General features: G+C 63.4%; 1 protein-coding gene across 4 annotated transcripts; it reads right to left on the reverse strand.

The window, feature by feature from the left end:
• Positions 1–657: 657 nt before the first annotated feature.
• On the reverse strand, positions 658–10,217 carry SPATA20 (spermatogenesis associated 20). Of its 4 annotated transcripts, none has more exons than XM_084492287.1 (16): positions 10,148–10,217; positions 9,195–9,332; positions 8,989–9,053; positions 8,506–8,660; positions 8,258–8,401; positions 7,819–8,020; positions 7,608–7,738; positions 7,423–7,527; positions 6,886–6,960; positions 6,549–6,761; positions 6,225–6,417; positions 5,454–5,622; positions 4,981–5,189; positions 4,696–4,895; positions 4,529–4,609; positions 658–2,309 (listed from the first exon to the last, which is right to left on the reverse strand). In XM_084492287.1, exons 1-16 carry the CDS (start codon positions 10,177–10,179, stop codon positions 2,139–2,141), a joined length of 2,283 nt encoding a protein of 760 aa, XP_084348413.1. In that variant the 5' UTR covers positions 10,180–10,217; the 3' UTR covers positions 658–2,138. The 4 variants fall into 4 exon arrangements, with proteins under 4 accessions (XP_084348413.1, XP_084348411.1, XP_084348410.1 ...); XM_084492285.1 differs by lacking the exon at positions 10,148–10,217 and having other exon boundaries at positions 658–1,147; positions 2,099–2,309; positions 9,195–10,110; XM_084492286.1 differs by lacking the exon at positions 10,148–10,217 and adding an exon at positions 3,105–3,210 and having other exon boundaries at positions 2,170–2,309; positions 9,195–10,109.
• Positions 10,218–10,289: the final 72 nt, after the last annotated feature.

Raw genomic sequence — 10,289 nt, forward strand, 5'->3', positions numbered from 1 at the left:
AGGCGTGAAGCCATCGGCCGCCCATGCAGGGAGCAGAAACCTCACTGGTTTCCCTCTCCTCGGAGGGGCTGGAAGCTGGGGGGGATGAACAGCACCCACATACAGCCCTGCGGGAATTTTGGGGTGGGAAGAGTCCCAGTTAGTGCTGACGGGGCCCTATGACACCCTCCTTGCTCTCCTTCCCCCAGACGCACCATCACGAGTGGCAAAGAGCTCCCACAGCCATCGGGATCACAGCACTGAAGGAATAAAAGCAGGGAGACCCTGAACCAGCCACCGATGGCACCACACCAGGGAACGTTAATTAGGGAGAAAGCCTCATTAAAACAGCGAGGGCAGCCCCCGGGGTGCGGGAGGGGGACGGGGAGCACACGCTGGGGCACAGGAGTGGCTGCATCCATGGGGACCCCAATGGGGCGTGAGGGGCTTCAGCCCCTGGAGTGCTGCTGGCTGCTGGAGAGAGGGGATGCACTGCTGTGTGCCCCGGCCAAGGGAGAGAGATGCAGATGAGGAGGTTTAAAAAATAAATAAAATGAAAAGGAAGGGAATCCCTGCTCCCCTCCCTGCCGTCTCGCTGGTGCCCCCGCTCCCTCCTGAGCAGCCTAATGACAAAACCAAGCGTTTGTGGGGAAAAAGTAACACACGGGGGCTGCTCAGTGCAGTTTGTGGTGGCTTTTTTATTTTTTTGGACAGCTCTGCAGCTGGAGAGAAGAGGGAGCAATTGAGGGGTGCTGCCTCCTGCCCCCCGAGCCTCCCCAGTGCGGCCCCATGTCCGTCACCAAACGCAGGGCAGCGCCCCAGGACCAAGTGCCACAACAGCGTTTGTTTGTCATGGAGAACCTCCCTTTTTTATTTATTCTTTGGCTGGTCAGCCCGACTAATCCTGACAGGCCCTTCGCAGCACATTTTTGCCCAGTGGCTGCTTACGGAGACACGAGAACCAGCAGGAGGGTGCGGGATGAAGGCACCCCGTGCCCGCACCCCAGGGTCGGGGGCACCCACACGGCTCCACGGTCACCCCGGCCCCAAGCCCTGGGCTCCCTGGCTCTCAGCAATGCCCTCCTGGCACTGATCTGCTCCAAGAGCTCATGAGGATAGGAAGCATCGCTCTGGGACGTCACATCAACCCCACAGCAAAGGTGCCAAGCTGGAAAACAACCACCCAAAAAAAAAAAATAATCCCCCAAATCCAAAGAAGCAGCGCACAAGCAGCCGTCTGCTGAAGCCAGCGATTTTCGCCTGGGTTTCCAGAAACACTTCAGTTCTTAAACCAACGGGGAGGGGGGGAGCTCTCCCCTTCCACAAGCACAGAAAGTATTCACGAGATGAGGTGCAAAATTCCTCTCTGACTTCAAAAGGCGTTTCTCCTGGCCGGGTACCCCGAACCCTGGCACGACCCACTGGAAAGCTCCGAAGGCAGCCGCTGCCTTTTGCCGTCTCCCAAAATCCCTTCGTAGGAGATTTGCTTCGTGGCAAGCACCAGCAGGGCCCCATCAGCAGGATGCGGGCAGCCCCCATGGGGACAGATGGGACCCTCAGTCCAGCCTCAGCTTTGCAGGGAAAGCTCAGAGGAAACCTCCCTTTTTGCTAACGCTGCCCCCAAGGCCAGTCGTGGGTTATTTTTTCGGCTGCCATTGGCTTTCCGCAAGCAGAGGCAGGTGCCAGGACGGCAGTTTTTCCATCTGACTCCCACGCTAACACCGGGATTTGGGTCTCGTTTGCTTTCTTGTCCCTCTACGAGACGAGGCGAGTGCAGGTGCAGTGGAGGTGCCCCCCCCAAGCACCCAGGTGGTTTGGGGTGCTGGGGAACCGGGGCTGAGCCCCCCCCTGAAGGTACCAGGGGCTGTCCCGGCCAGCAGCAACTCTGCTCCCCGTGGCTCCCACCCACAGCAGCTCCTGCTTTGCACCCAGGCTGGCCATGGCTCTGTCCCCCCCAGCTGGCTGTGGTGTGTCCCCCCCAGGCCCCAACGCTTTCCAGGAGGGGCTGAGCCATGGCCAGGAGCCCCCCAGCTCATGCCCAGCGTGACTTTCAGATGGGTATTCCCCCCCCAAACACATTCCCAGGTCCCAGCCCGGTGTCTATCCATCTCCTCCTCACCCTCCTGCTGGCAAACAGGGTGTCGGGGTGTGGGGGGGGCTCACTGGCAGAGCAGCCCCCGCAGCTCCTGGGGCGAGGTGACGGGCAGGGAGCAGGCGAAGTTGCTGCAGAGGTAGGCGGTGGCTTTCCCATCCTTCCTCTCCAGGGACGAAAGGAAAGGCAACTGGCGGTAGAGGAACCCGGCGCTGTCCCCGTCTGCCAACATCAGCACCTGCAGGAGAAGGAAAGGGAGAGCTGGGGGGGGGGACACAGCCGGCTGGTACCCCCTGTGCCACCCAAAGACAGGGGGGACAAAGCCCAGGGACCCGTGCTGTGGCCACGTCCCCGTGGGTGCAGCCCCAGTGTCCCCCACCGGCCACAGCCCCTCAGCAGCTCTGGAGGGGGGGTGATGGGGATGGGGGCAGCCCGGGATGAAGCCTGAGGCTGGAGGAGCTGTCCTGGGGTCAGGCACCAGCACCCGGCTCCTCGTGCCCCCCAGCTGCCTCCCAAAAAACTCAGCCAGCGCTGGGCTGGGGGCTCTCCCAGCTGCCGCAGGAGCAGCGGTGGGGCTGCCAGGATAATTAGCTTTTGCCGAATAAGAAAACATTTGTTAAAGCCTCAGGCCTTGCGGTCTAACAACGGGAACGGCCAGGAGCTGGCCGGGAGCCTGGCCCCAGCATGGGGACACGAGGGGCGAGCAAATATGGTCCCCGTGGGGGCTCTGGAAGCAGCAGGCGGGCACCGAGCGGTGCCTGGCCCAGCACCGAGGTGCTCAGCCCGCCACCGAGGGCTGCAGATCCCCAACATCCCCGTCCTGCCCCCGCTGCCACCCCCCTGCCTGGCAAGGGCTGCCCCTGCCCCGTGTCCCCAAGGGGGTGGCCGTGTCCCCAGCTCGCCCGTCCCACCCCACGCACCCCCTCGGTCTCCCCTCAGCCTCTGCCCTGTCCCAGCGCCGGCTCAGCCCGCGCTCCCTGCCCTCCTCCCTCCTCGCCTTTGTCTGGAATTAATTCCAGGAGTGATTAATTACCAATTCACGTCCAATCTGAAATTCATTATTCATTTTTCTCACATGCTCCCTAAGGTCCTCTTGCGGGGCCGGGATAAAGGCGAGCCAGGGAGCTCGCACGCCGCGGCTGAGGAGATAATGGGATCCTCCGTAATTACCCTAAAGACCATTAACGGGGCCGAGATCTCAACCGGGAGCGGGATCCAGCCTGCCTGGCCCCATCCTGCCGCCAGCACCCCGGCCCCACGGGGCAAACGCAGCCACGGAGATGCCAGCAAAGGGGTGGGTGGCATCTGGCCACGCTGATGGCCCTACAAGTGTCACGGGGAGCCAAGTGGGGTCCTCAGCCCCGGCAGCACCGCTGCATCCCCGCAGCAGCCACCTCCAGCCCCGGGCTCCTCCAGCCGCGGGTGCAGGTTTAGATGTAGTGGCTCCGGCGCCCTCAAAGCCGTTTTACCATCGGCTTCTCATTACGGCCAGGCTTTCCATGTGAGGTTTGTAAGGAATTAATTACTGGAGCGACCTAATTAATTGTTTGTGTTCCCGCCGCCGAGGCTGGCCCCCGGCGCCCTGCCGGCACCGGGGAGCGGGGGCGGCGGGGACGCGGCGCTGACGTCTCCGCAGCCCCGGTCCCCAACGCAACCACGTCCCCAGGGAGGTGACTCAGGGCTGCTCCCGCTGCTGGGCAGGGAAGGAGGGAGGAAGGAGAGGATGAGGATGGGAAAACGAGCAAGGAAAAGCCCTTTTTCCAGCCAACCCCAGCGGGCAGCAGCCAGGCTGCTCCTGCTGGTCCCAGCCTCGGCGAGGGTGCTGCTGAGCTCCTGGCTCTGCCCGAGCCCCCAAAGCCGGGCGCCCCCCACCAGGAGCCCGCTCGGATGGGCAGCAGCGGCTGCAGGAAGGCAGCACCAGGCTCCTGCTGGCAGTGCAGTGCTCTCCATGCCTGCAAACTGGGTCACTCGCTGTAATCCTTCCAAGGGAGAGGAATAAAGCGGGAGGAGGGCGCGCACGCAGCACCAGGAGCGAGGGAGTGCTGCAGGGGAGCTGGACGGGGTGCTGTGGGCAGAGGGGGCTCTGGTCACTGCACCCTGTCCTCCAACAGCACCACTAAATGCTGCTGGGCGTCCGCAGGACAGCCTCTGTGGGCTGTGCTGACATGAGGAGAGGTGAAGGAAGCGCTGCTGACAGCTCAGCTCAGCACAGCTCTCCCCATTTGGGTTACAAAAACTGGGACTTTGGCCCCGTTGCCAGCCTGACGCTGCAGCTCAGCCCCAGGTGCAGATGGAGCTGGCCCAGCAGTGCCACGAGCGCTGCCCCTCGACCCCTGCCACCTCTCTGCCCCGGGAGAGCCACGCAGGGCTCAGCCGTGCCCCTGCCACCAGGGGGACAGGACGGGAGGTCCCCAGGAGGGAGGAGGGACAGGACGAGGACAGGGCTGCTTTCACTACCTTGTTGGGGCTGAAGACAGAGTGCACACAGCGAAGCATCTCTTTCGTGTCTTCTCCTTGGGGGTCTCCGCAGATCACCACCTGTCCAGAGACACCACAGATGGCAGAGATTTGGTCCCGGCGGGCTCTGGTGGCCCCAAAGCACAGCTCAGCAGCCCCGGCCCTACCTGTTTGAGGGTGTGGTGGAAGACGGCGGTGGCCCGGGCCATCTCTGGCAGGGCTAACGGGATCTTCTGCAGCCTCTCGGAGAAGGCGGCCAAGATCTGCCCGGCTTTTTCCACCCACTCGGCGTGGCCGGAGTAACAGGCAGCTCGGAGCAGGTTGGTGACAGTGACGGAGTTGGCGTTGGGCTCTGCTCCGTCCTGGTCTGCGGGAGGCACAGCAGCACCGTCAGCCCCATGCTGGGCATCGCCCCTGCCCTCCCCAGGGCACGGGCAGGTCCCCCAGCTCACCGTCCTTCAGGCGGAGGAGCAGAGAGGAGTCGCCAGCCTCGCTGGAGAAGTAGGCGAAGCCCTTGGGGTCCCAGAAGAGCTTGTCCTGCGTGTGCTGGAGCTGCAGGGCCCACTCCAGCCAGCTCTGGTCCAGGGAGGCTTCGTAGAGGTCAAAGAGAGCTTGGATGACGAAGACGTAATCCTCCAGGAACCCCTGAATGGGGACAGCACTGCAACGGCAGGCGGGGAAGGACATCAGGGCCTCCAACCCTGCGGGTCCAGCAGGGCAGAGCCCTCCCCACCAGCAGCTGTGATGTGGGATTTCCCTCCCGAGCTCAGCAATGGCTGTGCCAAGTCACCGCACGGCTCAGCCCCGGCTGAGTGCGGGTCCAGCAGCAGCACGGGAAGGCTCCTACCAGCTCGGCAGGCGAGGAATGCAAACGATTTGACCTTAAACCCGTGGGCTGGGTGACACGCTCCGCACCACTGCTCACCTCTGCTCCACCGCGCTGTCCTCGCCCCGGTAGCAGCTCCGCAGCAGCCTCCCGCTGGCCGGGTCGAAGAGGTGCCTGCGCAGAAAGCCGGCTGCCTGCGCTGCCCGGCTCACGTACTCCTGCCTGGCCAGGGCTGCCCCAGCCTGGGCAAAACCCGAGATCATCAGTCCTGCGTGGGCACAGGGACAGGCTCAGAGGGGCTGCGGCAGCAGGGAGCAGCGGGTGCCACTCGTTTTCCTTTAAATGATGCTCAGAGTGAAGCTCATCCCCCCTGATATATGAGGCAGGCCGAAGGCAGCTCAGCAGCTCTTCCACTCGCTTCCAACCATGGGGAAAGTCGCTCGCTACCTCCGAAGGGAAAGGAGGAGCACTGCAAGGCCAGCAAGAGCTGAGCCTCAGCTTGTGGGCAGGAACTGGGCTTAAGAAAGTCTTGCTGCCTGCAGCACTTGGCTCCACGCTGTAACTCCAGCTCAGGCTCCAGCCCCAGGAGCTGTGACCCTGCGGTTATCACCCGCTGCAGGACACTCGGACAGACAGACAGCCACCTGTGCTCACCCTGCTGACACAGCAGCAGGCACGGACCCGGGTCCTGAGCCCCCATCCCCATCCCCTGGCAGCCCAGCCGAGCAGGCTGTGCCACGCAAAGAGTTTTGCTGCTCTCTGCTGGCAACAGGGGAAGAAGAACAAAAAAAAAAAAAGCAAGCCAAACCCAAACCAAACCAACATCCCGAACATGCATGGGGCTGAGGCCCCCCCCAGGACCCCGCTCACCGTTCCACGAGGCCAACATCTTGGTGTCCAAGTGGGGCCGTGGCCGCTGTGCCCGGGCTGCCCGCAGCCTGTGCTGGCTGTCCCGCAGCAGGGCGCTGAGCCGGCCCTGCTCCAGCCCAAAGCGGGCGGCCGTCAGCTCTAGGGAGGACCGGATAATGAGGACGTTCTTGCCCTTCAGCTCCTGGTGGGGGTCCTGCAAGGAGAGCCCCGTTCTAGGAACACCTCCTGGCCGAGCAGGGTTGGACCCGTGTGCCTCAAGTGGCTCTGATGTCCCCTGTGTGCACCGATGCTCGCGGTACCGAGCAGGTCTTGGCTCTCCCTCACCTGCATGGGGCTCACGTTGCCGTCCTCCTTCACCCCATAGTGGTGCATGAAGACATCTCCCAGGGTCGTCCCCTCAGCAGCCCCCTCGACCGGGTTGGGGAGGAGAGCCCGGATTTCCTCGGCCCCCCAGACACAGAAAGCCCCCTCTTGCTTCTCGTTGGATGCAGCAGTCGGGTAGGAATCCGCATCTTCTGCGCTGTAAAAACCTCCGGCCTGGGGAGAAAGCAGTAGAGATGTCCCAGCTGCTGGTACGACATCCCCGGTCTGCAGCACTCCATCATGTCCCAGATGGGGTGAGTGACCCCCTTCGCTTGGCCCAGCTCGGGGAAGCACCCACCTGGTCGCTCAGGTCCCGCGAGACGTAGAGCAGAATGTCCCCGGCAACGTCAGCGAAGAATTCATCCCCAGAGATCTGTGGGAGAGATGAGGCGGATGGCACTCTGCAACACCACAACGGGCACGGGGAGGAAAGAGACACGGCAAGATGTCACGGCCCCGATGGAAAGAGCTGGCAAAGGGGAGAGGCACGCCTGAATGTGCAGGATATGTTAAACATGGGGCTATTTGGGGTAAGATCTCTGACATGGATTACAGGCACTGGGTAGCAGCCCTGGATTTACACCACGGTCTGAGCAGCAGGACGTGGTGCTGACTCTTGCAGAGCCCAGCCAGAAAGGAGTTTCCTTTCCTCAGGGGCTAAGCTATCAGGGGCTCATGCAGCGTTCCTGTCTGGATGAAGGGCAGTGGATAAAGGGGAGGATGGGAGCGCTCAGATGGGCAACGTTTGGGCCCCTGCCTTGACGCTGCTCACACCCCAGCCCAGCCCGAACTCGGGGTGCTGAGCACACCCCACAGAGGGGCACGGTGGCCACACCTGGAAGGCTCTGCTGTAGGCGGCTGCCAGCTGCCCCTGGTCATACAGCATCTTCTCGAAGTGAGGGACGTGCCAGTGCTGGTCGGTGGAGTAGCGGTGGAACCCCTGCAAAGACCGAGCAGATGTGTCCCCACTGCCCTCCTCCTGGGCATTCCTGGGGTTTATCCCCAGAGCTTTCCTCCTACCTGCCCAATGTGGTCATGAATGCCCCCATGAGCCATCATCTTGAGGGTATGCAGAGCCATCTGCAGTGCCCGCGCCCCTTCTGGGGTGGCTCGGTGCAGGGCCCAGTAGGTGAAGAGGAAATTCAGGTTCACTGCAACACAGGGACACAGCGGGAGGCTGAGGGCCGGGCTCTGCCCCCCGGCACGGCTCAGCTGCAGAGCCCAAACTGACCTGGGGTGGGGAACTTGGGGGACTCGGAGAAGCCGCCGTACTCCTCGTCGTAGGAGTTGGAGAGCTGCTGGAAGCAGGTGGCCAGCACCTCCTCGGATGGCGGGGGTGACTGCTGGCCCTGCACGCGGATCTGGGACATGGCTAGCAGAGCTTCTAGGATCTTCTGGCTGCTCTCCAGAAGGCCATCTTTGTTCTGCCTCCACTGTGATGCAGGGAGAAAATTGGCACTTCAATTTTTTCCCTTTCTTTCTGCTTCATGCCCTGCCCCAAACTGCACCTTCAACTCTCAGTGCCCTCCCCAGGCCAGCCCAAACCCACCCCCAGCCCAGCCACGGCTCTGACACCCTCTCTGTGCCACTGCTCCTCGTGCCTCTTCCCTCCTGCACCCCCAGAGTGATCTCTCCATTCCCCCTTTGCCTGAGCACTGCCTGCCCCGTACCTGCTCTGCGACGCGGAGCAGCAGAGTCCGAAAGCCAATGCGGCGAGCGCTGTCCTCAGGAGGAAAATACGTCCCCCCTGCGAAGGGCTTCAGGTCCGGAGTCAGCCAGACGCTCATCGGCCACCCACCTCCACCGCTGGTAGCCTGAAGGAGGCATCGGGGTGTGCAAAAACCCCACGTTGGTCCTCCTGGAGCAGGGCTACGAGCCTTGAAGGGAGAAGGGCAGAGCCTGCCCGCTCCTCCCCTACCTGCACGAAGGTCATGTACACTTTGTCCACGTCTGGCCGCTCCTCGCGATCCACCTTTATGCACACGAAGTTCTCGTTCATAATCGCGCCGATCTCCTTGTTCTGGAAGGACTCCTCCTCCATCACGTGGCACCAGTGGCAGGTGGAGTAGCCCACTGCAAGCAAGCCCACCCGCTCAGGCAAGGCCCCGGGGGGGTCGCTCAGAGACGAGCCAGGCTGCTGCGTGCCCCCACAAACTGCTGTGGCAGAAAAGCCTCCTGCAAGCAAAGCACGGGCCACGCGTGCCTCCTGCTCCAAAGCTGAGGACTGAGGTGGCCAAAAGGCCCCTGGATGCAGCCTCCATACAGCCAGGGCCCGGAAAGCATGGGGCATCTCTTGCTGGAGGAGAATCGGTGCCCAGCACCTTCACCTGCACCACCACCCGCACGCAGCCTGGCTTATCTGCTCCTTCAGGGGTGTTAAACGCGCCTTGTTTCTGCTCACCTGACAGAAAGATCAGCTTGTTTTCTTTCTTGGCTTTATCAAAGGCCTCCTGACCCCAAGGGTACCTGCGGAGGGGAGACAAGAAGAAGCAGGGGCAGAGCCTCTGGGATCCTCTGAAGCTTCCCGAGAAGCAGCAGCTCGGGCACCCCAAGCACATCGGCCTCGGCAGAGGGAGGACGAGGCAAGGAGACGAGAGGAGCTCTTACCAGTCCACGGGGTTGTGGGCATGCTGCAGGAGGTAGGGGGACTTCTCGTTAATCAGGCGGTTGGTGTAACGAGGGGGGCCGGGCGGCCTGGCTCTCCCCGCTGTGGCCATGGCGATGCTGCCCGTCAGAAACAGGGACCTGAGAGAGGGATGGGATGGGCAGGAACACAGCCACGGCCCCGCTCGCTCCCCTCTCACCCCAAAGAGAGCCGTGACACCCCCAAAGAGACCCATGACACCCCCAGGGAGAGCCGTGACACCCCCAGCCACCTGGGTGCCCCCTTTTTGGGGTGACACGTCCCCAGCACGCTCCCAACCCTCAGCATTAGGGCAGAAGCCCCTCAAGGGGGTCCCCATCACCCCACACGTTCTGCCTTGGCTCTGCCCCCCCCTCACAGCCCCAGCGCCCACCCAAGGCAGCATTTTAGGGCCGTGGGTGATGGGGTGCAGCCAAGTGGCACAGGGGGAGCAGGAGGGGACCCGTGAGAGCCTGCTGGGGCTGGGGGCATCAGGGTTTGGGGATGGGGGGCTGCAAGTGGGGTGCAGGATGGGGGAGCAGGGGGACGCGGAGCCACGCTAGGTGCGGGGCTATAGGGACACAGGGAGGATTTAGGGGAACGCAGGAGCGGCGTGGAGGGCGTGCAGGCAGGATTTGGGGGAATGCAGGGAGTGCAGATAAACGGGGAGGATTTAGGGGAATGCAAACGGTGCGGGGGTGGGGGTTTAGGGGGCTGCAGGGGGCACACGCAGCATTTAGGGGAAATGCAGGGGGATGCAGAGGGAGCAGCGCCCGCAGCACGGGGCAGGATCGGGGCAGCTCAGCAGGGACGGGGGGCTCACGGGGAGGTGCTGGGGCCGCAGCTGCCGCCCCCACCCCAAAAAAAAGTCCCGGTAGGGCCACGGCGGTGCCCGAGGGACCCGACCCCGGCCCCGCTGCCCCCCCCTCCCCGGTACCTGCGGGCCCTGCGCAGCGGCGCCGCGAACATGGCGGCGGGGGCGGGCCCGGCCGGGCGGGAGGGGTCGGGCCCTAAAGCGGGGCCAAACCCACAAACAAGGCCCCGGGGCTGCGTGGGGAGCCCGGGGGGGGCTTCACAAC

This window comes from Aythya ferina (genome assembly GCF_964211825.1).
Source record: "Aythya ferina genome assembly, chromosome: 18".
NCBI classification, from domain to species: domain Eukaryota; kingdom Metazoa; phylum Chordata; class Aves; order Anseriformes; family Anatidae; genus Aythya; species Aythya ferina.

What these genes read in the sequence shown, in the direction of transcription:
- SPATA20 (XM_084492285.1), bottom strand. Translation starts at nt 9,616, where the DNA reads ATGCTGCCTTGGGTGGGCGCTGGGGCTGTGAGGGGGGGGCAGAGCCAA. An exon ending in GATGTTGGCCTCGTGGAACG is followed by an intron (nt 5,623 to 6,224) that starts GTGAGCGGGGTC and finishes GTGCCCACGCAG; the next exon opens with GACTGATGATCTCGGGTTTT. An exon ending in TCCACCACACCCTCAAACAG is followed by an intron (nt 4,610 to 4,695) that starts GTAGGGCCGGGG and finishes GTCTCTGGACAG; the next exon opens with GTGGTGATCTGCGGAGACCC.